General features: G+C 40.7%; 1 protein-coding gene across 4 annotated transcripts in view; it reads left to right on the top strand.

Moving 5' to 3' along the window:
* Positions 1–27,580, top strand: part of opcml (opioid binding protein/cell adhesion molecule-like) — a 322,114-nt gene that overhangs the window by 109,863 nt on the left and 184,671 nt on the right. The window contains exon 2 of one of the 4 annotated variants that reach the window (XM_044222971.1): positions 20,301–20,376. In XM_044222971.1, the coding sequence (XP_044078906.1) occupies positions 20,301–20,376 (76 nt within the window). Of the gene's footprint in view, positions 1–17,905; positions 20,377–27,580 lie in introns of those variants that run through there. The other 3 variants (XM_044222969.1, XM_044222973.1, XM_044222970.1) reach the window with 3 other exon arrangements.

Raw genomic sequence — 27,580 nt, 5'->3', positions numbered from 1 at the left:
GGGCGCACCTGCGGCACATAGCCCAGTTATGAGTCTTGGATCATATTGTGTTTGCATGGAACATGAATAAGCTGGGGATTCGTATCTCTGTATGCATTCGTATGCAGCGTGATGGGCAGATGAATTGCAGGATCAATAAGCAGCAGCCAGCAGTTTTAATTAAATAATAATAATATGACAGCGAGTGAGTCCCGGTATAGAGTCTACATGTATGCTCTTCTCAGCATCAGGTGTTAGTGCAGTGTTAACAGTGGGTGCATTTACAATGTAATGTGACATCATGTAATGTGTGAATGTAAATAGATGTCAGTTAGACAGACTTTTAAAGGTAAATTGGATATCTGGAATTTATTTAAAGAACTGGCTGGTAGCGCCAGACACCGCTTGGCTAACCTAGGCCCAAAAGCGGACCTGAGTGGAGAAGTTCTAGTGGGTAAATTATTGAACTTATGCGTTTCAGCAACAGGAAATGCTCCAACCCGGCTGTTTTGTCTTTTAACTTTCTGTCCACACCGGAAGAGGGAACGTGTTGCGTTTGTGATCACCTTGTGCCTGCATTGTTGCAAATATCTGAGCAATTTTATAGTATAATCTACAGTGTGAAGGACAGACCACAGAGCATGAGACACTTTCTTCTCCAGCAGTCTGATAAACATTTATGGATCATTGTTAATTAGATCAGATCTCCCACAACTGGTTATCTTACTGTTATAATAGTTATGGTGACTGGTCAGAATGTGTTGGTATTTGGGTTTTATTATGTGTTTACAATCGTAATAGAAGTTGTCTGAGTGTGGTCGTGATGCATTAATAGTAAGTTAGTAAAATTTCACTTATCCTATATAGCACCTTTTAAAACAAAGTTACAAAGTGCTCCACAGGATATAGATGCCGGAAAAAATAAACAACTTACATATACAGTATTATGCAGAAAAATAAATAAGATACCTTGGTTGGATGATCTGGGCCTGGAGGTGGAATAAGGATGCAAAAGTTTGGAAATAAATAAAGGGCCAAGATCATGTAGGGGCTTGTATGTGATAAGCAGTATCTTAAAATCTATTCTGTACCTAACGGGGAGCCAGTGAAGGGATGCAGGATTGCTGTGATGTGGGATCTGCGCTCTAATGCAACATTTCTTCATCCAAAACACGGAGTCACAGTGGAGGCTCATCTGGTTTGTTACACTATTACACACAGTCCAGTTTCAGACATGGACTTGTTGTTGTGTAACAAGTTAAATATGTTAAATTATACTGTCAGTAAAATCTATATTATATATTACATAGTTTGATGAAAATATGCGTTTTAATTCATGCTGATGAATCAGATTCCAGACCAGCAAAGTAAAAATCATCTGGTTTAGTGGTTGTTTGTGAGGAATGAAAATACTGTTATTAACTTAATCATTTGCATCATCACACTGATAAGTTATCATCAGAGCGCTCGATACGTTTCACCATAAAAATAGCTACTGTAACACACAGTAAGCTAGCTGAACTAGTTGTACGATCATGCTGAATGTAACTTTGTGCCAAAAATGGTCTTTTAATCTGATATCTGAGGTGGATGTGGTGCTGTCGGGCCACCTCCTCACAAATATGGACATGTGTTCCCAACTTTGAGAAATGTATAGTGGGCTGTGTGAGCCCAGTTTTAACTTGTATTTACTATAGCAAGCATTAGCAACAACCAAAAAAAGGGGCAAGATGCACAAGGTCAGTAGTACACAACATTTTTGTGTCTTTTGCCTCATAATGGATTCATAAAGGTAACAACGTCATCGCCCATCTTATAAAGTGCTATTCCACATAACTCTGGATGCTATACCAAAAATATAAAATAATAATACTTTGCATGGTCACAGAATAACACCTGCACTTCCATATCTACTACAGCCACTACTGCTGATATATCAGACAAAAAGATTACACCTTTTGGCTGTTGTTCTCAGTACAGGAGCATACATTGCATCATTGTTCATCTTTGTTAGCCAAGCACAAAACTTTGATTTTAAATGTGTGATTACTTTGGAAAAGTCCTAAAACTGTAAAAAAAATAAAATAAAATAAAATAAAAAATCACTTCAATATCTAGCGTAAGGCAGCATTAGTTGAAAAGACAAACAGACTGCAAACTACAACTGATGGACAGTAAACAGCTCTTTGTTCTCTCGACTAACAGCGATGCTGAACAACTGAGTTTGAGCCTGAGGAAGAAGAGTCATAGCTATCAGTCAGAGTGGTCAAAACTCAAAAAACTAACTCTTTGATGTGATATTTTATGTCACATTCAACATGAAAAAATATAGACAGTGTCATAGAGTATGCGTCCAGATTTGCCAGTGGTTGTTCAGATACGGTCATTGTTATGCTGTGCATGTTATTAGAAAAAAGCATTTCTGTACAGGGAACTGCATGATCTGCGTGACCTCTGCCGCAGAGGTCAAAAGTGAAGCTTGGCCGGGCATCACTCTCTGTCCCAGTCCATCTGCGCTGCCACTGTTTATGCAGTCCACGTTACCAAGCCCAGGATATGCTCCTGTAGTCCTTAGTACCCTTTACTGGATTTGGTGGAGCAAATTACAGGTATGGTCAATGATAACAGGCTTTAAAAATGGCCCGTTTTAAGAATATGGAAATCAGAATCAGAATCAGAAATACTTTGTTGATCCCCGAGGGGAAACTCTTTTGTTACAGCTGCTCACTGTCACGTCAGTGCACACAGGAAGAGAAGTTCTAATAGAATAGAACTAGAAATAATAATAAAATAAGTCCACAATGAGACAATTATTTCTAGTAAGAAATAAGAGATGTGCAAATCAAATATAATACACTATAATACAGGTCAGATAAATGAAGTACAAAGTGGCTATAAGTATGAAATTATAATGAGATGGTGGATATTGCACAGCAGTAATAGAAGTAATAGAAGTATGAATAAATATCAATAAATTAAACTGAAAACAGAGTATATTGCACAGCAGTATTAAACAGAAAATATTGCACAATTATTTTAAGTATTGCAGTGATGTTAATGATCCAAAGTCCAGTTTATCATCTTAAGGTCGTATAGACTGACTTCATATAAATGCATACTTGTTTACCCCCAGTTTCAATGTTGTTTCCACGAGAGTGCCTCAAATCAAAAATCCCTGTTATATTCCTGCAGGGACTCAAGGTTTTGCTGTTAAAGTTAGTTTAGTGTGAGCTTATCATACACATATTTAATGTTGACAAATTTCAAAATTCCAAATCTTGCCTTCACCCAAACATAAATCAGCATTAGAAACATGTTGTTCTGGAAACATGTTTGCCAGATTAAAACTCTTATACTCATTTTCCGGCCGAGGAATAAATGTTGATGCACAAGCACCTATTACCGTAAATCAGATGACAACATGCTTGAGTGGTCTGTCGCAAAAGACTGAGCTTGATTGACTCTGACCCCTAGCTTTTTTACATGGGCGACTTGTCAGTTTGTCCAGTCGTTGATAAGAGACAGAAAATCCCTCCTCTCTAAGAACGCCAGCATCACTCCCTACTTTCGCTGAGCCCTGCAAACTGCCAGTAGATAGCGGCATTTCAAATGACAGCTGCTTATCTGAGCAAGCTCCGGTGCATTTGCCCAGGCTGGAACTGGTGATATACCAACCACATTACTGTTGGAAGTTCAGCATTCTTTACTCAGTCTTAAGGCTCCTTTTAGTCCAGAGGTGTCTGCCTTTTATTTTGTCCCAGTGAAGGGTGTGTGAACCCATAGTGTCTCCTGTTAATATCCATTACTGTATCCATCACCGAAGATCAAACACGTTCAAAGAGTTATGACATGGGAGGGGAAAAAAGCTTTACAATGCATTTTAATTGCTATTAGGCAGTAGTGTTTTCTTTTATCTCACTGTTCTAGTAAGCTACTCCACTGTTTCTAATTAAATTGAAATGTTCCACTGGACCGTTGATATCAATGGCACATCTATTTACATGAAATTAGCTTACATCTTAGGATACTTCTGCAAAACACTGGGGGGGAAAAAGAAATAGAATTACTACTGGGTGTAGTGCATCCAATTAATGTCAATGAGGGCTAATTTGACAACTATTCCTGACAGCCTGTTCTCTGTACTTATTCATCTGAAACATGAAGCACTAATTACAGGTGATTCAGATTGTAAATTCAATTTAAAACATTTATTCTTTCCAAATGATATGCAGCAGCACCCAAATAATGGTGTACTTGAATAATATTGCGAAGATAAAAACATCACATTTATTTTTTCTTATTCTCATTCTAGATATTGTATTAATGTTGAGCAGGCTTTTTCCCTCTTGTCTTGGAACCATTTTGGGCCAACTGAAATTGTTTATAGATTTAAAGTTTGGCATATTGTGGCCTGGATATGTCGAGGGTAGAAATTATGGGATGAGGCAGCAAAAAAAAAAAAAGAATAGAAAAGCACAGAAAGTACTTTTTAAAGGCTGCTGTTCTGAGGATGATGCTCAAAGGGCTTTGCTTACCAATTTACTGCAAATTGACAAGAAAATAAAAGAGCAATGTGTACAGTATTTCTTCAAATCTATAAATGTTGAATGACAAAGGCTACAAGTCACAGCTGACCCCAGTAGTAATATTCAGGGGAGGGTCGTCTGGGTGAGGCAAACTTTATGACAGTGAGGGATTGCGGCTCCACAAGTCCTTACTGCTGTGACATTAGTCATCATTGCCAGTTCAGTCATTTCAGGGTTGGGCAGGATATTCATCATCAGTTGACTTGAGAGACTCTTGTTGAATGAAGGAGGATTGGGATATTTATGGACAAAGGAAGCAAATATCCCAGCTGTCAGTGGCTGGAAGCCCCAGTGTTGAGTTAGCTCATTGGTGACCTTACTTATTTATGACTGGTGGCTTCTTGCACTCACGTTAAACAACATACTGTCAAGGACTCCGTGTCTCGCAGCTGACAGAGGAATATATGTTTATGAATTTATATCTGAAGAGTTGTAATACATCGTATGTCTTAAGCAAGAGACACCACCTGTCCCATTCCTCCGAACCCATCGGCCAATAAAAACCAGTCATGACTTTAAATGTGGTGCTGCAGTGAGCGATGCAGCACTGTCCTCAGCCATAGTGGCTTGAAAATAGATATGTGTTAAATTAATCTCACAAATAGGGTATGAAGATATATTCATGGCTGGGGTTTGAAAGCATTTTATCAAATCTGTTGAATTTGACTCCTTTGTAATCTACAGCAATCAAATCCACTTAAGCTCAGCTTTAACCATTTAACTAATACTCAGAGATGAGATCTGCAATCACCATTTATTGGTTGCCAGAAAGAATACAGTTTTGAGTGACAGCCTAATTCATGTTCACAACCAGCAGCTGCAACCTGAAAATCACATGCATGACATATTGATAGATTTATGAAGTAACCTAACACCCCCTGGGAATCCAGTTTTTGCTGACCTACCGGTGCCTTAACGTGTCACCCTGCTGCAGTGAAGGCCTGTCTGTGACATCACTGTTTGGTGTGGTTACAGGTGCAACAGATCCCACTTCTGACCACACCTAGACATGTTCAGATGCTGGACAAACGGACAGCATTTATATAACACTTTTATCCAAAGCACATTACACATTACACATTCACCTATTCACACCCTCACACACAGATGGCAGTGAGCTACCATGCAAGGCACCAGCTTAACCGTCGGGAGCAACTTTGGGTCCAATATCTTGCCCAATGACACTTCGTATCGTCTTCATGCATCATATTGCATCATCCAATTCATGACGGAAAACGTCACCTTTTGTTTAAAATCTGCTTTGTTGTGGATACTGCATCCTTCACAACAGGTCCAGCAATATTGTTAAGAAGTTTCCAAGAAAACCAATAAGGAGTGAGTGTGTTATACTTTGAATGAGTGAGAAGAGGAGGTAGAAGATGAAACTTCAGAAAAGAAAGACAGTATTGCAACAACAGCATCAAGAAGTGAGAAAGAAAAAAAAAACTTGGCACTTTGCAAAGTCACGTTTGTTGTGATCTTAAGTCCTCAGCTGATTTGACACTTTATGAAAAAGTAAGGCTGTCATTTCCAAAGACCTGTGATCTTTGGAGGCAGTTGTCGTGGTGGATAAAGATAATTTTTTCAGTTAATTACGCAGTGCACTGTCATCTCCGGTGTCTCTCTCAAAGTTCACCTCAGAAATGAAGTGTGTGAAATGAGTGTGGGTGCATCCTCAGCCTCCCTGGCTTTGCCAAGATATTCTTTTGAAAAGTTTGTTCATCTAGTTCACAGATCATGTCAGTATCCACCAGGCAATTGTCTACAGTATCACACATTTCTGGTGAGATTATGTTGGATTTTTTTGGTCCTATTTAAAACACTGTGAGCCTCCTTCCAGAGACTTTTTTAGACTTGTAATTATGGGTGTGATAATGTGAGACACTCACATCTTAGCTGAAGAACTCTCGTTACTTTACACTTTCATTCACCTGATGTGTTTCTTAGTAGTCTTAAAGGGACACTTCACTCCAAAATCAAAGATACATTTGTTCCCTCTCACCCGTGGTGCTGTTTATCCATCTAGATGGTTTTGGTGTGAGTTGTCGAGTTTTGAGATGTCTGTTAATCCACAGACCTTGTTGTGAGCAGTCAACTGCTCTTGAGTACCCGGGTCCTGATTTCTGGAAAGAGACATTGCTGTTGAGTTTTTCAAATGTATTTCTTTGCCGCTTTGAGCTCCACAAGCCGAGTTCCACATCGTCCCATTATATTCAAAAGATGCAGACATCTCTACGGCCGAAACTCCAAAACTCTGCAACTCGCACCAAAACCATCTAGATGGATAAACAGCAGTACGGGTGAGAGGGAACAAATGTATCTTTGATTTTGGGGTGAACTGTCCCTTTAAGATACATCCAAGATATTTTTAAACACAGAACTGCATATATTTCAAAATCATATCAAGTATCACCAGGCAACATCATAACAATATCTGAAGTCAAATCACTGCACACTGTGGCTGTTAAAGCAAGGAGTACTGACAGCCAACTGTGTAGTCATCCATCAAGTTGTATTTGGAGAGCTATCTAACCCTTTCAAAGAGGCCTGGATGAGTTCGCACAGCCTTTGCAATCAGTTTATCCAAACTGCCTCAATATTTTACTGAAATTCCTGTAAGAAAGTGTTATGTGTGGTCATTGCTCAGAGAAGTGAGTGATGCAACTCAATGGATTCTTTGGGTTGACACACAACTCATCCTAGAACACATGTAACTAAGCCACAATGAGAAACTTTGCTCACCTTGACACTCCTAAAGGCATATCTTTGGTAAAATCACAATGAGAAAATAGATAATTCTCTATGCTTTATTATAACATATACAAGTCTAATATTTATAAGAAATTCCCATTTGGAAAATGCATTTTTAGCCACGCTAGCAGTATGACTCTAGTGAAGGCAGTGTTGGTGTGTCTGTCCACCACTTTGGTCCAGACTGAAGTGTTGATGGTTTCCAGAGAATGAATCCTAATGACTGGCTATCTCCAGGCATTTAGCTCAAAGCACCTGGTATGTGCCTACGTACGGCCTCACAGAGCCTCTAGCGTGGCTGTAGTTAATTGTTAATACATTGCACAGGCTGCTGAACACTCTGGTGTCTCTCAAAGTTCACCTCGAAAATGAAAAATTGTGTTGTGAATGCTATGTTAAAATATTCTTTTGAAAGGTTTTTTCATCTATTTCATAGAGCATATGTCAGCATCCACCAGGAAATTATCACAATCTTCATCGGATGAATTTGCACAAACTGTTGTAGAGCCATTCATGGTTCACATACTGCATATTCCTAGTCTTGTTAATAAGCATACCAGCAGCCATAAATAATTCTGACCATTGCTGATCTATGCAGGCTTGTTTGCAGTTCACCTATAATCAGTTTAGCTTGTTTATTTAATTTTTTTTTAAAAGCCAAAATGAGATCTCCCTTCACTAATTCATTAAATCAGTTTAAATTACTAAGCATGTTTAATAATACACTATACTTCTGAGCTGTCAGGGAACCTTAAATATACTTTTAAATGAGGGTTTAAAAGAAATCTTAATTAGTCATTATCATGGTACATTTGTGAATTTATTGTAATATTAATATGAAGTCATATCTCCCACCACCACTGCATATTTTTCAACAGCGCCTTATCTGTGTCATATAAAAACAGCTTTTAAAACTTCCACAGTGACATGAGTGACAAAAGGGTGAAGAAGTGCATTTAAAGGTGTTGCTCTACAAGAATAACCACAGTTGTGTCCTGGGATTTATTTCTTTATTTTGAAGAATCTGAAACTCATAACAGCTGAAGGTTATGTGTATGTATGAGCTTAAATGATCTTCCGTTTCCACATTTATTCCGGTTCAGAATGCCGGATGTATAACCATTCAACCACGAAGCAAGTAGAATAAATAAAGCAAGACACCACTGAAACACTGTGCTTTGTGTGTTCAGTGCACACAGAGCTGATTAAAGGAGGTAACGATGTTCAGGGCCACAGCGTTCCACCACAGAGTTTGTCAATGCAGATATGATGGAAACAATAACAGGTCTGGAGAAGAGCCTATTGTGCTGCACTCCTGATCATGTTATTATGGGTTTGTGCAACACTGTGTGCGTTTCTCTTCAATACACTTTTAAACACCACATTTTAGCTGTCTTTATGCCACTCCTCAAGACTTTGTGCTGAGGGGCCATGAGCAGAATACTGGTTTATATGTGTCTTCTCTTTGGCTTTTGATAAGGATAATAAATCCATGCTCTGAGCCTTTTCACTCATCTTTGTTACAGACATACTGAAAATGGAAGGCCCCCATATTGCATTCTTAGCTCTGTAATACCATTTGGTGCAAACACATTGGCCATGAAATCAGACATGTGAGACTCAGGAAATAATTTGTGCTTTCAAAACGGCTGAATGTGTTTATTTCATGTTTGATTCACAGGGAAGGTTTAAACTAGTTTAATGTAGCTAAATCAACTGGGGAGAAAATACTTCACGACTGATTAATTTTTAGAATAGTTCAACGTTTTTATAGAATTAATTTAACATGAAGGCGTCAGATCTAACTCTTTATGCATTTGAAGACATAAGGAAGATATCTTGATCTCGGGAAGGACCTGCTCTGCCCCGTGAGAAAATGGGACAGGGAGATAATGAATATTGAATGAGCATATCTAGTTCATGCAATCATCCCCATTGACCAAATCCCATCGGCACAATCATCTGTGTGGTTATGCTGAGTTAATTAAGATCTAGTGTGTGGAATTAATCAAGTCACGCCACTGCAAATGTCTTCGGTCACTGGACCTGCACTGTCTTATCTGTGAGTACTTTTACGACTGCGAGAAGAGGAATGAAGATGATGACATAATATTGAAACTAATCACAATAAAAATGTGGAATTTTTACAGAAGGCCAAATCCACCTGACTCAGAGACGGAGAGGGAAATGCTCTGATACCAAGTGGAGATAGTAAAGACTGTTATGTACTTCTGCATTGCTGTTTGTGTGAGTGGAATATCATTTGGGCTTTTATCTGGGGAAATACTGTACCCTCTCAGGCTTCTTGGACTTCCGCAGATAAGAAAAATGAGTGAGATTACTCCTCATTTTTCTCCTCAATGCCAACATTTTCCTTTCCATTGCTGGTTGTAATTGTGCCCTCCAGACTTTTATACAGTGAGCGCAGAAATTGGTTGGCCAGAGAAAACAGCCCTGGCTGAATCAAAATGCCCCAATGAGCCATTTACTGGTGTTGTTGTGACACAAGCAGGAAAGCAATCACTTTTATTGAGTTAAGCTAATTAAATACGGAATTTGGTAAAAAGCAGGAACATGATCTCAGTATTTAGAGGAAGTCTCAATTTCTACGTAATGACTTAATCTGTTTAATTGTTTTAAGTGATAATTTATCATTTATCAACTTCAAATCACAATTATCCATGTGGGAAACAAATATTGCAAGTCAGCACAGTCATTTCTCACAGACTTTTTGGTTGGAAAATAATTAATCTGACAGGGAGACAGAGAGTGAGAGAGATCACAAGTCAGCATGTTGCCTTTGGTAATGTGTGTGTGGGATTAAAAGGGGCAGTTGGGTCTGTCGACACTAGCATGACTCCCCAGCTTCACTTCAGTGAGGGTAAACACACAGTTAGTGAAAGAGAAATAGTTCACTTTGCACACGATACACAAACATGAATTATTTTTACATGTGTTTACATGTGTGCATACTATTCTGCCTTCATTCATTTTTGCAACAAAAAAAAAAATTCAAACCTGAATTACTGTAGTTATTATGGATAAAATAGTTTTCCTGACCTGGTTTGATCAGTTTAAAGCACCATCCGTTTCACATTATTACAGTGTAAGGTGTGGTGACAGTGCACGTCCTCCAAACAGATTATCACGGCCAGTGTTTTTGTCTCTAGGATTGGAACACACACCGCAGGCAAACAGAGCTGTTGCAGGGATGATCCAAGGTCCTGTGTGAACTGTGAACTGACCACTGGCATGCATTTGTGCACAGTACAATGCACACAGCTATTCGCAGCTCAAGGTCAGGCTTAATTGCATGGCACAGTTTAGTACAAATTCAGTTTGAAAGGTCTTACCCAGTGATAAACATGAAAACAAAAAAGGCAAATATATGAATAAGGAAATTAAGAAATTGTGTTCCAGGTCATGTCTAATTTGTATTTTATTTCATTTTTTTTTCAAATTTGCAAATATGTGTGTTCACTTTATGGCCTTTACAAGAGCATTACCCACACCTCTAGCAGCATCCCGAACACTAAGCAGCATATCAGCGCATTCTTTGGAGCGTTTAGAGTCCCCCCCCCAAAAGGCTGGGATGTTGTAACAAACTAATGAGACGGACACCATACACAGAGTGAATTATATGGAAGTCACTCTCTTTTCTTTCATTGCAGTAAACTCAGCAATAAGATCTGTGTAATCCAGATACTGGATGCAGTTTTTTTTCAGTGGATAGGATGACAAATCCACATTGATGTGTGCAAATAGTTTTTAATTACTTTCGGCTTTAGAAGTTTCACTCACCCACACAGTCGCTGAGACAGTCGGTAGCATCCTCGCACAAACTTCTTCAAAAGTCAGTTTTCCTCCCTTTCTCAGCCTTCGACTTTCACAATCGGTTGAGCTCTTGCACAAAGACATTAAGACAGGATGATCTTAACCCAGGAAGCATAAACACAATGCAACAGGCACATTTTGGATTCGAACTGAAATGCACAGCTTTCAAATGCATAAGCCTCCAAGTTTTAATAGTTTTATAGTTAAGTCCAACTGAGCATTATTTTCAATGTGCAAGGTTTGGTATGTTTGTGACTGTCATACAGACATAGAATACAGACACACTAAAGATGGTTAGTGGCAATCAGAAAATAAATTGGGGATACAAATTAACTAGTCAAATAGTCAAGTCGATGCCCTCTCCCAAAATAAAGCTATCTGCTATTATCACAAAGTCCCTTTTGTGCTGCAGATATGATGGTTAAACGCCATGAAAGTCAACCTGTATTTATTAGTGAATTTCTCAACAAGTTTACAGTACATTCTCAGCTGTTCACTTTGTTGTTCAAGTAAAATACCCACCAGAATAGGTCGTTTGCCAATGACTCCACCAAGAGGCATACTGGACTTTTGTCGTCATGGTAACAATAATAAATACGCTGTTAACGCTGTGAAACGGTCGTAGTTTGGTTAGGTTTAGGAAAAGATTGCGGTTTGGGTTCAAATAAGTACGTTAGTTACGTACGTAACTTAAAATAATTCAACGTTGACTTTTGGTTTCGCGCGGGACACCAACAGCGGCCCCCGGCCCCCGGCCCCCGGCCCCCGGCCCCCTCCCTCTGCAGACTTTGTCGCTCTTTATACTACCGCATCTGACTTCCTCCTTTGCTCCCATCATAATTTCTACGGCCACTAGAGGTCGCCGCCTAACAGTAAACGGAAATATGGGTCATAATAAGCTGCTGGCACAGACGACCTGTACGGCCGTATTTGGGGGGGGGGGGTCTGAACACGCTGAAAATTCAGAGTGATGCACTCAGCTAACTTTAACTCTACAAATGTCAATTTGACATAAATTGGTAACCGGTAACCCCAACCCTTTTTAAAGGTAAAGGTTGGCGTGACTCTAGTAGGTGCTTGATGTTTCCCTTATTGTGTCCAACTGACATCCTGATGTTGGGATCCCAGTGTACGGTATCATCTGCACATTCTTTCATGGCAAAACTCTTGTTTCCAGATGTACTAGACGTGAAACAACATTATCACAGGCAGTACTTGTCTGTACAACGTGTCTGAGGCGAGTGTGCATAGCGAATAAGGGCCATCATTAACATTTTGAATATGAAAAGGTCTACCATGGTTTAGTTGCTTGTGGCAACCAAGGACACCAGCTAAACACAAAAAGAAAACACTTCTCCTTGCAACATTACAGTAAGTCTATATGCCTCAAAATCCAGCCCTGAAACCTCTTATAGTTAGGGCTTTTACAAACTAAACGAATCCTCATGGGGGTGCATATAGTCTGTTAGCACAGTCCCACCTTTAGGGCAGCTGGAGTGGCACTGAAAAATAATTCATCATTAATATCACTTTCTGATTGACTCCTGTGGAAACTGGGTGATTAACTATCTGAAATTGTGCGTAACCCCTCTTTAAATATTCCCTCATCATGTAGATATTTTTCCCAAATTTCCCAAACTGCCATCCATATGTCAGTGACAATTTCATCCGAGTGGTTGATTCATTCTATCCCAAGGTATTAGTTCCATTTGACTAATATTTGAATGGAAATTGCTCAGTCAGATGCATTCACCTTGAAGTGAGCAGAATCCATCTCTGCGATGACAGTTTCTGCCTAAATAAGCATTATTAGGAGCCGCTCCTCTCACTTCAGATTGGACCTGTTATTGTCACCATCTATATTGTTTATAACCTTAGGGTTAAAGACGGCTAGATTTGCATACATACAAATGAACAATTTAATGTTGATGAAACTGACATTAGGGCTGAAGTGGCAGCCATGTTGATTCTTTTGTCCCAGATAACCACAGCCTCCATCTCTGAGAATCACAACGGGACTGTGTTGATAAATACAGTTACCGAAGCGACTTCTTACTAATGAAGGTTCGTGTAAATGATCCATAATATTGGATTTTAAAAAGTTACTACTGTTTGGGAAGGAAAGAAGTAGTAAATGTTTACTGAAGAAGCTGTTGTGAAAGTGTTTTTGTTGTAAACATAACTAAATGCTGCCAGATCATTTCGCTCTTCATTAGTCTTATCTCTTTGTCCTAACACTCTCCAAAAACGTATTAGCCCCCCCCCTCCCTAGGTGACTGTTGAAGTTCCATCTCAAAGCCATCGTTATCCACACCATTTCCAGAGGAACAATCCCAGATTTGATTTCTATCCAGACGGATGTGTGCTACATAAACTACACCTGCCTTCTTTTACCGACATTGAAACAAAGTTTAAATGTAATACTGTGAAGATAAAATGTTCAAGAGATGAAATGTTTTCTCTTCTGAACTGAAGTGTAAATACTATGGCTGTAACACACACTAACACACACACACACACAGTCCTTGTCGATGCCTTTCATATTTTGTAGGCTCTCATAAAGGCTGGATTTAAATGCAGGAGGATTTAGCTTTGACCTTCAGGCAACTTTTATGTCCATTACTTGTAGTCACTAGAGTTTCTAAAATGCTTGAAATATTGACAGATTGGATGAAAAAAAAAAAAGGTTTTATACAATGAGCCCGCAGTTAAGACCTCTACTAACATGTTCCATATGAATGCTTCCAACACAGGCACACAAGAAAGTCATGCAGAGGTCAATGGAAGAGCCTCTGATAGGGTATCAGCATATGTGCTGAACACACGCCTGCTGAGAGCACAGAGCATATTACACCTATTGATAACACAGGATGTCTGAACATTCAAATCATTTAAAGGTACCGGCTTCTTAAATAATTCATGCCCTCACGCCATGCATACATTGACTGACTTTGCAACACATCGGGCAGCATTAGCAGAGAGAGACCTGGGGACGGCTGGGATTGGATCAGATGTGACAAAGACCAGCACAACTCCTTGAAAGTAAAAGAAGGAAGACCAACCTTACATTTTAAAGGCTGGCTACAGACATAGCTTTTGTTCCACATGCTGTGACTGCAGCTAAGGCGTCTGATTAAAGCTGTCTGATAAGGCAAGGCTGAGGCAGATGTAGTTATCTGAGATCAAAGTTGGAATCATGTGCAGCTCTCCATGCCAGGAGCACTTAAGCTCCTACACAGTATAAAGCAGACCTGCTCAAGTTGCTATTTGATAAAAAAACAAAAAACATTTTGCCTCAGACAACAGAAGCAATCAGTCTGTTCTCAAAGAGAAAACCCAGCCCTGCACGTCAGTTAAATAACATTTATTAACAACATCTTATTTGTTTCTAACCGATTAGCGATCCTAGTCTCCTTTTTTGTGGAAGAAACCACGATGTCCTACAATCAGAATCAGACGAGTTCACAGAAGTAATTATTGGGAGACTCGAGGGATGTTTAAGAGACAGCTTACCTACAACTGACAAAGTACTCCAGTCTTCCTGTTTTTCTGAAATGAACACAGGTAATTATCCATAGTTGTGATTTGGTGATATGATTTTTCTTTTAAATGAGAAATAATTGGAGGAAGTAATAGGAGAAATAAAAAAAGAAAATACAGTTATATTTAATGGTCAGCATTTGCACATTTTACTGTGTATTGGTAATTGTAATCGTATATGCCTCCTTGAAATTACATTTATACAAAAGTATACATTTATATAATAGTATACAAATGCCCTGTCTTGTGCTTCAAGTCACTTTTGACTTTTTCAATATGTAACCCACCACCATCTTTTTCTGACCTCAGCAAAGAAAACATCCCGCGATCAATCATCTGATCCACTTCCTCATTACATACACGCGCTTGTTGTTGCTGGGCAACGTGTTTTTTCCTTTACCTGCTCCCTCACGCACGCATCACATTTTACAAGTTAATGGCACAATTTTGAAGAAAATGAGCTTATTCAGATATTTTCCAATGAAAAGAAAGACGAGGTAGGTAAACACAACATACTGGCCTGGAGAATGAAGTGCAGCTAGCACAAGATGCTTTATTCCCCAACAGACCCATCACTCTGATGGTTTTTTTCAAAACCAGAAAGCTGTAACTTTAAAGAAAACAATCTAAACGTTAAAGGTGGGGCTTTCCCTCTCTAACAAATCATGTTTGACCAAGGCTCCAGACTTTCCACAGGAAACACTGGAGTAGAAATCAGGGTTTCCTTTTTATACATTTAATATTATTAACAGGACCTTTGGTGGTGTCCCCTTCAGGAATTGCTCTTAAGAAAGGTTTATGTTTATTGCCCCCCCCCCAACAGTGAAGTGAAATATCTGCCCTTGAACTAGCGTTACAATGTCATGGTGGAAAATAAGGACATGAGATTGGTGATGGATTGACATCTGACGTCAGTGATGTATATGTATGTTATTTAATTCTCTAACCTTAATAAAACGTGCACTTAACCAACGCTCATTTACTTGAATATATTTAACCATTTGTTAACACATTCTCATTTCAAAACATTTCACAAAACTGCTGGGCTGACCTCAGAATGAATAAGTTGCGTAACGTTAGTGTTCGTATGCCAGTGGAATCTGAGCTTCTGCAGATGACTGAATCCATTGAGTGAGCGCTCTTTATTCAGTCTACCCATGTTTTGGCTTGGGTATTAGCTTGCTTTGGTCAGAGGCCGGTCCATTGTCTGCTAGCTCTGCCCATCCTTGCATGATATGAATGAAGATTAGCATGGACTGTTTGAATAAACCACCCACGGTCTGGTGTTAATGCGTCGCAGCAGGAAATTATGTGAATGTCACTGCATGTATAAGTGAAATAAATGAGAAACATGATCTGCCAGGAAGAGCTGGACTGTGTATGACTGCAACCAATCAAAAAGACGTTGATTTAAGTGAAATTGCTTTGTTCATTTGAGCATGTTAAAATCAATATGTCCACCTCCTATTTTAGAGAATGGGTAGTTGATCTACACATAGTTTAGCTCTTTTCTGCACATCTCAACCTAGTCTTGTTTGTGCGGTATAGCAAGAGTGATTCATGTGGGCCATGCAACAAACAATGCCATTCTAATTTGTCATTTCTGCATGCTTGGCACCCTTGCTCGTGGTGGAGCTTTGGCAAGGTCATCGGATGTAGCTGACCCGCTGTGAGGCAGAACAATGAAGGTCAAAAACATAATGCACATGACATGGATTGAAATGGATTGCAGTCTTAGTTTTTCCTCCAGACGCCACTGCGCAGAACTGTCACACCTGTGACTCGTCCCTCTTTCTTTTGATGATATTGTTTTTAAACCTTTATCCTCGCAGTGAATTGGTAGCAGAAGCCACCAAGGTATTAAAAGGACATCACATTACCAAATGTTGCAGCCTTAATCGACTGACGGGGGTGTCTGTGAACAAGTGCCTCAGCCCACCCCCTCCCTGTACCCTTGACTCTAATTAAGACCACATATCTTAGATTTTGCTGAGGTCAGGGAGGGGTTTTAATTTAAAAACCATTAAGACGTGCACATAGTCAAGACTTGTGTTGCATCCCAGGCAGATATCATTTTAATTAAGTCTTATCTTTGCCCAATTTCTCCAGCACAAGACATCATCATAATTCCTCAATAACAACCTTAGAACAAACTGAACAACAGTATGGTAAATGCGACGGGCTGCTCATACGTTACAAGTACTGCCGCTGTGCCTCAGGCCTAACATAACATAAGGCCTAATCATGTATGTTCGTACAGTTTCTGGAATTTTAATCAGGAGCATTATGGTGTGGTTTAGCTGCTGCCTTAAAATGGAGGAAACAGAAGAAATGGGATATGTACACATGTTAAGACACCCCAAGGTCCACTTCCATTGTGCTAAAGTTTTTGTGTTGTTGCGACTACCAGAAAGTGGGCAATAAAATCTTGAGAAAGCCTCGCACCTGCTAAAAGATATAATTGTCTTTTTGGCGCTGTATCGCCTGGTGCACTTAGTGTGTTTATCGTAAAGAGAAAGGCTTTTACCGTGAAGCCACTTGTATGTGAGACACGATTGATGAACACACGACAGAATGCATGCAGACTGTAGCCTGCAAATACAAGCCATCAATGCTTTCACACTTGCACAAACATTTGATACCAGACAAGCACAACGCCATGTGGCACTTGTATCTTTCCCAGTGATGGCATCCAAAGCTGTCAGTGCATTGTCATTTGTTGCCTCCCATGCAATATCTTAACAGCGTGCCAAATTGATGTTAAGGTAAAGAAATTATCTTGTTCAGTCTCCTCATGAGACTCAAAAGCTGTCATAGTAATTCTGAGTGCTGCTGTTAGATGCACAGCAAAGTGCCACTCTCATCCCTAGTGGCCAGCATCCCCTCTATGCATACAGATATGGATGGGGGGAAGCAGCGCAGGAGCACATTAGTAAACAAGGTCAGTGTGGTTTGGCGAAGTTCAGACTCTCAACTTTAACCCTTTCTCTAAAAGTCACTCTCTTCCTCACCCTCACCATCAAACAAACACATGAAGTGAACATTTCAGAATCCATTACCCACCATCCATCTACTGAATCTGTATAAAAATGACACCTTACAAAAGCAAGGCCTGAGGACTCCCAGCACTCTATGAAAAGGGTGAGAAATCGTCAGAGATAATAATAATAATAGTTTTTTACGACAACTAAGCACAATGAGAGAGTGTACAAACATGGCTGTTCTGATCAAATGTTTAGCTTATGCCTTTTTTGTCTTCATGATGGTTACGTAGCTTTTAATTAAAGACATCAATACATTTCATTCAAATGAACAATTTTATGTAATTGTGAGGGTTCTTGAAAAGCCCCCATGGTATGATTTTTTTCTAAATGAGTGAATTTCATTTTAGACTACAGCATGTCACACTTCTCTTCATGAATTCTCACAGGAAACATACAGGTGATGGACACACTGGGCTGCGATTGGCTCGTCATCACATACAGGGTGGTCATACTAGTTTCTGGGCAATGAGTAGGGAATGGTGATTTGAGGGGGACAGTATGGGGTCGTAGCTCTATGGCTGGATTAACCTGCTTGGGGAGTGGGGGCAAAAATGAGCTGCGACACCCCGTACCTCCCCATGCAATGTCTACACTTTCCCCATGCTGGAACACAAAGTAATTTAGGAATATGCAACGTGGAAGCACACAACTCAAATAATCTTGAAACTACATTTTGACATATTCCAAAAACACATTTTCATGGAGCTTCCGGGGCCCCGGTGCAGTCGCCTGCTTTGTCTGGTTTGTAAGCCAGCCTTGGCTGTACCCCGGGGTATGTTAACAACACCTGAATAGATGCACGTTAGGCCACAGACCTCCCCTTTATTACACTGAGCCACAAAGCAAAAGGAATTTTTTGTAGGTCTGTCATTCAAAGAGTAAAATTCTTAAGGAGATTGATAATTATCTTCCCTTCAATTAAATTCACCATAAGGGGTCCTTGACCTGTTTCAAGGCCCTGGTAGCCAAAAAAATACACACTGGACTCCCGTTTGAAGAGGTTTTGCCCCAAGGACTTTTTTCTTTACTCATTCAGCAGCACATCAACAACAACTATGTTTTCAGTGCTGCAGTACTTACTGAGATGAGTGTCGAGTGTAAGACCTATTATTAGAATAGTCTCCCTGATCCGTTCTTTGATTGGGATTGTTTCAAGTGAATGCAATTATTGTGAAATTTCACAGTTCCTCATTTAGTTTGTAACCTCCGGGCCCCTGGGTGCCCCCACTGGTCACCTACTTTAAGTGATCCCAATTAGTATGAGAGCGAATATTTCAACTGTTCACAGTCTCACCTCCATGTATACTGAGCAGGCTTACACTGAAGACTCTATCAACAGCTATGATCCTCACATGCAGGGGTGTCACATGAAATGATTTAGGCCTGTTATTTGTCATGTTGCTCCTGTAAACCCCCCTAAAGGGTCATTTTCAAACCTGGGCCCTATTATTACAGATTTTGGGGTGTAAATGACTAATAGGTACAGGTTCCCTACTGAGACAGACCTTTTTGTTAAAGACTAAGACGACTCACGTTTCCACCGTGAGACTTCTGGTTCTGGTTTAACAAACAGGTCTGTCTCTGCACGGATCGTTTCCATAATGCTGTCAGACGCTTACAATAGCAGTCTGAGTCTGTCAGTGGCAAAAACGAGCCCTCTGAGTGGACGCACTTCCGCGGGGCGCAGTTGCCCCCATGGAGCCCGCTGCAGCCCCCGGCGCCTGTTTCGCGCTGCAGGTGCTCTGTCGATACTTTGAGCTCTGCTGCCTGCACATGGCTGAGGGGATCTACCGGACCAGGTCCAAAACTTTTTGTACCTATTAGTCATTTAGACCCCACAATATGTAAAAATAGGACACAGGTTTAAAATGGCTTTAAGGGCCCAACCCCTATGAATATGAGAAAACTGCAGGCTGCAGTCCATATGGTCCTCAGTGTACAGGCAAGTGATGCTACCTGGCGATTAAAACAGAGAGGGGGGGGGGACTTCAGGAGCTGTAGCCTACTTAACGGGGAAAAAGATACTGAAGCGAATTCAGCCTTTTGCTTTGAGCGCACACAGCTCTACACAGTCTCAGCCACACGGCCAAAAGAAAGGAGAACACCGAGGCAGAGAAAAAACCATACAAGGAGACTTGGCTGATGCGTCTCTGCGAGAGCATCCATTTCACGGCGATTACAGTCTGAAGCGGAGGAGACGGTGCGCAGTCCTCTCACCAACGCGGGGCTTTTCTCTCCTCCGAAGTCAGTTTCCTAGAGCGGCTGGCGTGCGGAGAGACACTTTTTCCTGCGCGTCTCGACACGGACAGTATTTCATAACAAGCCTGTTTACTTGGAGCGAAAGCAGGTCGTCCGCAGTTCCAGTCCGTAAGGCGATACTGCATCCGGTTTGTGGAGTGGAATTTGCGATCCGCAGCTCAAGACGCAAACGGAATATCCGCCCGTTCAAGTTTTCCTGGAAGTTGCGCAGTGACAGAAACAAACATGGGGATTTGTGGCGTTTTGGCGGTGCCTGGGAAATGCCTTGTCGTCCTCGGACTTAAATTGTTATTCCTTGTACCTGCAGGAGTTCCAGCCAGAAGCGGGGATTCTGTATTAAAGGACAACATCACCGTCAGACAGGGAGACAGCGCAGTCTTGAAGTAAGTCTTTAACTGTATTTCTTTATCCTGTCTGATCCCGGTGGTCTCCCGTGGTGCGCCACGGGGACTCGTGTTTTACAGCGTGTGTTGGTCCAAACAGCTAATCGAGTGCAGCGGTCCAGGAGTTACTAAAGGTCATCCTAACCCAAATACAACGCACACACGTTTTTTTTTTTTTTTTTTTTTACATGAATTCTAACTACTGCTGCTGCATGCGTGTTAGTTATGGTATAACGAAGGCTGCTAAACCCGGTGTTCAGCCTTAGCTGCTCATTGCCCTTGAATGTTATTGATCCGATTGGTTAACGTCTTGTTGAGGATGCACATAGCTGAGATAGTCAAATTCAGCACTGGGAGGGGTTGTGTAGGTATTGATTTGATCAGGCTATGTGATACAAATGCCTTTAACTTTCAGGGCTGTGTTGCTTTTGTTACACTTCGTGAAATGTCTTGGAAGACTGGATAGAGTCTATCTCTGGCAGTTTTGATCAGTTAACCCTGTATGAAAAAAATCACACATTATTATTATTATTATTATTATTATTATTACAGTCACAGCTTCAGCCTTCACAGTGGCCATCAAACTGTACAGTTTTCACTCTCCAGTTCTCCATCTTAATATTCCTGCATAGGGCACACTGTGCCTTTATCAGATGTAATGGTGTTTCCCCTCCTCACTGTAATGTTCCTTATGTGTGCCTATAAACTGTATTGTGGGTTTGCTGTGGTTCTTTGTATAAGAATAGACCAGGTGTGTTGCTAGAAAGTCAGAATCCCTGTGAAAGGATGTGAGATAGGGCCCGTTCCACACACACACACACAGTCTTACACTGTACAAACATAGTGTATCCTTATCACATACAGACATAAACTACCATATCAGTCGGCTGTAAAAAGGTTTGAAAAGCTGTAATACACCTGGAGTTATGTAAACTGATATGTTTACATAACGGTCCATCCATTGGCTATACCTGCTTATCCTTGAGGGTCGCTGGGGGGCTGCAGCCAATCCCAGCTGACACTGAGACACGAGAGGCGGGGTGCACCCTGGACTGGGCGCCGGTCACTCACAGGGCTAACGTAATAGTCTTCTATCATGCTTAAATTAAGAAACAAATAAGAAATCAACTGTATCAATAACTGAGTATCAATAAAGAAAAAAAAAACAGTATATTAACAAATATAAACAAAAAACAAAACAAAATGTACACAAAATAGAGCATTACAGACAGCAAAGAGGAAATGAAAAGAACATAAGGAATCAAAGTGTATGCCCGATTGTGAGGTTAAATAAACATGTGACGCCATGATTTTCAACATATGCTAAACAGTTACACACATCTGTATGGTGTTACAGATGTTAATTACAGTCTTGATTGCTTACTTAATTTTACAATTTAGATTTGCAAATGACGTGCTATGTAAGCTGACATGTGAATGTGTAGTGCTAATGGTAATGTGACTACTTGATAATGTAGTCACATTATGCCATGCCTGTAGTTCAGTACCTCAAGCTGTCAGCGCAGGGCAGTACAGTTCAGCCGGCTCCAAGCGGGCTGAGATATGAGGTATTTGGATGAGAATTATTATACAGCCTGATGACTGTTGACACAGACGAGCAGCTAAACAGCTTGCTGTTGCACCTTTGGTAGACGAGGTGGAAGGTCAACGTGCGCCGTAGCCGCACCAGCTCTTCACGGAGGGAGTGGAAGGTGTTGTTCAAGATGGAGTTCAGTTTGTTCCTCATCTGCTCTCCTCTGCTCTGTGCAGCCTCAGAGAACAGAGCCAGGCTTTCTTTGTTAATCCTTCGTCTTCGTTCTCAGCCATTACAACTGGGTGCTGCCCTCCACTGATTAGCAGAACTTGTTAAGTAGTCTGTTGGATCCACTGCAAGCAACCATTTCGCTCTGCTCACCCTGGACGGTGACAGGCTGAAATCCACTTCTTGCTCCTTTGTGTCACGCTGATGTCGAGCTGCAAACTGTTGCCCCAGTAGCAGCTGACAGGACTCTTTTGGCAGACTCATGTTCTCCTTTTCGTGCCCTAACCTAAGCACCCCACAATAGAAGAGTCATCAAATAACTCGAGGAGCCGCCATGACCCTGAGTTGAATCTTAAAAGGGAGAGGTGTAGAGTGTGAACTCGAGAGCTCACAATACTGTTACCCGGGGCGTCACTGTGCTGCTCCGCAGTGTATCCAATACACTGCCCTGGAGGAAGATGAACTGCTGTCTGTCAGTGAGTTAGTCAGTCCGTAATCCAGGAAACCATGCTATCCACCTGCATCGCTTTGAGCTTCTCCCCAAGCAGGAGGGGCTGGATGGTGTTTAAAGCACCAGAGAAATCAAAGGACAGCATTCTCATCCTGCTTCCCAGCTTCTGCAGATGGGAATAAGGCCTGTGGAGCTGGTATACGATAGCACTGTTCGCACATTTGACAGCTAACTGGTACATGCCCGGAGAACCCCGAGGCTGATGCTGTGAGGACCCACCGCCTTGTTTGTGAGCAGCCTTTCTACCTCCCTCGTCACCCAAGTGGCAGTAATGCAGAGGCCTGGAAGGGCAGCTGGCTGGTGAGGCGGGCTGGAAGCAGGAAGCCTTGCAGAGGAGGCTGGGAGGAGGGCAGCTGTGGTGTTGACCTCCGATTTAATTGACATAATGGGAAGACTAGACAGGCAGAAATTGGTAGGCGCCGCTGTGTTTGTAGTTGAACATTTTATGTATGAAAATGCAGCATGATACAACTAATTTCTACCAGCATACTCCTATATTTCCAAATAAATGACAGTGTTTAGAACCTGCATTTTGCTTGTCGAGGGTTAAATGCTTTTAGGCCAGTGAAACTGCCACATTAGTGTGATCCTGGCAATATGTTTTAATGAAAGATTGCTGCATCTGAGTGATGATTTCCTGTAGCTGGCAAAATTCCTAGGGTGTTATTTTATTTATACAGGGATGTATTATTAAGACAATCAAGGGCAACACAAAGCAGTATCATTCTCACATAAAGAAAGCCACTGCCAACAGGAACTCAAGCAGATTTGAGCGGCAGAATAATTAGCATCATTCAGCACAGCTTTAGTAGCAATATTATTTTTATTTTTCAAAATAGAGATTGCCAGGAAAAATAAAATGCCTTAGTGGCACATGTTAGAGGAACAAAACGGTGATGCCAATTTGTCTTTAGATTTGAGTTTTCAGGTACTACTAATTTAATTTATATCCTGGCCTTCCATGATTCTTTGTAAATAATAATATTCTTTGGCTGAAATGTTGCCAGTATTTGTGTCAATGTGGCAGTAATAAATATCTGATTCTAATTATATACATACTTAACAGACATGCCTGGTGTTTAAGCAACGGTGGCAAAGTTCATCAAAGTGTATTTCAGTAAATGACCAGTGGTTAAGCAGCTAGTTAAGTGGTGCTGTTGCGTAATGTGAGTGAGGTAATATGTCAGTACTGTTATTGTTATTACCAGCTCTGAAGCCAGAGGGCATTTCTTCTAGTTGTCAGTCAATGGAATGCTGCACTGTTACTGGAGGGAGGGAAGAGCAAGACTTAACATCTTAGTAAACTGAAATTATTATTATTAGTTATTAGTTATTTGTTTAAACCTGTACAATTAACAACTTTTGATGGTTGTGAGCAGCCAAAAAACCCCAAACATTACCGCCTTCTTGTTTTTCCAGGCTTGGTAGTTTGAGCACGTCAAGTTTCTCTGTATCCCTCACCCACCATCCATAAACAAATGCACAGTAGGATGAGTAGCTTTCGTCATCCTGTTTTACCTGTTCCTGCCATGGCTTTAAATAATAATGCTGATACAATGAGCAATCTATAATGTGAAATGTCTTACATGAGCAGCTGTCATTATCACCTTTTCAAGTATTCTTTCATGAAAATATTTTAGAAATGGAAATTGAAATCAGTCTGTTTTCTTGCTATCGACCTCCTCTTTTTTTTCTTAGTGCCGCAGTTTCAATTTGCTTCCAATTAAAACTGTTCTATTATACTGTTTTAAATTAGGAAGAATTAGAGTTTTATTTGAATACATGTCAAGAATATGTGATTACATCCAAAGCAGTCACTGAGCAATTAATGCTATTTTAAGGTTGTGCAATTTTTTTCAGGTCAAAGATTTGTTTGTTAAAACGGTATGCTTTCAAATGAATATTATGTGGCAGAGCTACATTCATTTTTTCTCACTTTTGATTTATTTAGTTTGTTTTTGCCCCCATTTTCTCCCAATGTGGAATTCCAGTTTCTTCTACACTGCAGTTCTTGTCATTGCTAACTCTTTGGTTGACCTGTGGAGGGCTACAGACAAACAACACCTCTTGTGTTGTTCACCCCCCCCCCCTTAACTCGCCATGCAGTTGCCCTGACCGACCAGAGTCACAAGAACAACGACAAGGATGACAACCCTCGCTGGCTTCCGACCCGTGAGCATGACCAGTTGTGAGTGAAGTGAAGTGTCTCTGGGCCATTTGACAGTGTCATTTTGTTTTGACATAGGGGGAGAACACAATATCTTAGTACTAAAAATGGGCTTGCATTCGCACAGCCACCCAAGTCCAGCCAATTCAACTGTATGGGAGCTGTTTATGTGTAAGGATTTGTGGTCATACCACTTCTCCTTCCTTATCCTTGCCTGCAGTGACAGTGGATGACAATATAGTCATGAATGGATTTTGTAGGACTGACCTGTTCTGCTTGGTAACCACAGCCAGCCTGCACCTGCCTTTTATTCCTCTGTATTGAGCAAGCCACTGCTAACATCCAGGAGAGTTGGTACAGGGCCGAGACAGAAATCTCTTCATTCAGCCTCGGGTGTCTACAATCCAGCTTGCATCCTTTGCGGCTCTGATCAGAGACAGAACTGAAGCCTGGCTGGGGAGCCGGCGGTAAATCCTGTTTTCCCTGTAACCATTGTCCTTAAGGAGAGCAAGACCTACCACTCAGACTTAATGACAGCAAGACTGTCTTATAGCTAGCCCCCCACTCTCGATAAGTAGTACACAAGGCTGTGTCACTTTTGTTCTGCTGCTGATGTGTTTGATCAGTTTTTAAGATTTTTTTTTCCTTTTCTGGTTCAAGCTTCTCTAATATGAGGTTTTGCTACTTTTCTCTATTTTATATAATTGTAAACTGAATATCTTTGGCTTCTGGACTGACAAAACAAGACATTTGAAGATGTCATCGTGGGCTCTGGGAAAGTGATGAACAATTTTTACGACATTTTATAGACTAAAAGATTAATCAATTAATTAAAAAAAAAAAAATCGACGGATTCATTGATAATGAAAATAATCGTTAGTTGCAGTCCTAACAAACTTCAGTTTTCTGGTGCTCTTTAGGCCTCAGTAGATCTGATTTGACAGTTCTCTAACATGCAGGATACTATGTAGCATCAATGTATAGTATGTTTACTGCAGTTAAAGACACTGCACAACCAAAAGAATTTGGTACCTGTGTACGCCTCCATCGGGCGAGGCTCGAAACGTCATACTTTTTGTCTAAATGTTAGAAGGTTAAAGTGAGCGTTCTGCAGTGTCTTTGGAAAGCAGAAATGACCAGCACCTGGACAAGAAAGATGTGCGTGTTTTGCATTGATTACTGCAGTTTAGGAAAATGAGACGCCTAGTGATAATTAGCTATCACCTGAGGAGCGCATCATGGTACCGGTATCTATTTTATACAGCGTCACACCCTAAGAAAGGCACGAACAGAATTGGACTGTCTAAAAGTCAGAGAGGTCATTTGTTTTTATTGCTTGTTTTTCTGATTAAGCATTTTCTCTAAAAACATATCTGAATAATTGCCTATGAATAAGTCACAATATTGTGACTTTCACATGACACAGGACCTCCAGTCCTACACACACATGTAACCATCAGAACATTCAGTTTCACTGACAAACACATGTCCGCATGACTTAACTTGGTTTTATTCTTGTAGTTAGACTTTTCCACAGTGGGATGTTGGGACACTGTTTGAGTCTGTCATTTGCATTAGTCAAGAGCATTTATATTAAGATACCAAATGAATATATAGTTATATTTGAGGCCACTGAAACCTTAAAAGCCCATGTCACTTTGATTTATGTCTTAGCAATTCCCAGCTTAATGATTTTCATATCTCGCTTAGAAGTGATGAAGAAGTAGCCTACTTGCCTCTAATGAGCAGGTGGGTATTATTTCCAGCTCGGAATTTATTGTATCGTCACTCAGCACTTGTTATACAAGGATCCTTGAGACACTGGGTGGAGATATGCAGGGTGTTCTGAAGGAATGGCTGTTTTTGAAGTCAAAAGAAATGAAACAAAGGCCTACCTTTAATTGAAGCCTTTTCTGAAAGCTGTGTAGAACCATAATGCTGTCAGTTGTTCAATAGAGAATGTCATTAAATCTGCAACGCTTTCTCTGATTCCCAACAACAAACCAAGGATAAATGTTTAACATACTACAGTTACATTAAAGTAACTATAGGGTAATCTCTATAAACAAATATCTCCATATGAATGTAGAATCTGTAAGGAAGGGACCAGGATTTTGGCATCGGAAGCGTTCCGGTTTCCGTTTGTAGTCCGAGTAGTATTGACCTATCACGTTTGAGCGGGCTTTGGTTGCATGCAGGTAAACAGTCCGTGTGGAGAGCAAAAGAGGCGGAACGCATTGGCCGAAATGCAATCTTGGAACCCACCGGCTATCATCTGACGACGACTTAGCTTTTTCTCAATCTTGGAACCCTAGAGATTAGCTTTTTATTAGCTTTTGAAAAATGTGTCTGCATTTAAATCGTCGTCAGATGATAGCTGATGGGTTCCAACATTACTTCACCCGGTATCCGGATATCCGCTTGCTACACCGGAAGCCCCAAAACATTGGCCGTTGCCCTTAGAGGCTAAATTGTTGCCAGACGATTGCCAGCGGGTTCTGAGATTGACTGTAGGGCAATACTCTTTCCCTCTTGCTTTTTCTTTCTCAGATCAGCACTCACACACAACACCAGGGTTTTTTGTTGAAAAGATGAAGGTTTTAGAGGATATGAGCCACACTGAATAATTCAGTGACAAAGCAAGCTACTGCTTTCACTGACGAGCTTCCACAGGTCGGTGTATCTAGACTGGAGAGTTTCAGAGCTTTGAGTTGTATGCTTCAAACAGGCATAACTTCTCCACAACAATGAATAGATAGTTCAG

The sequence above is a fragment of the Siniperca chuatsi genome, linkage group LG14 (genome assembly GCF_020085105.1).
Source record: "Siniperca chuatsi isolate FFG_IHB_CAS linkage group LG14, ASM2008510v1, whole genome shotgun sequence".
Classification (NCBI taxonomy): Eukaryota; Metazoa; Chordata; class Actinopteri; order Centrarchiformes; family Sinipercidae; genus Siniperca; species Siniperca chuatsi.
The sequence above is the reverse complement of the archived record's forward strand: the minus strand, read 5'-3'. Positions and strand labels throughout refer to the sequence as shown.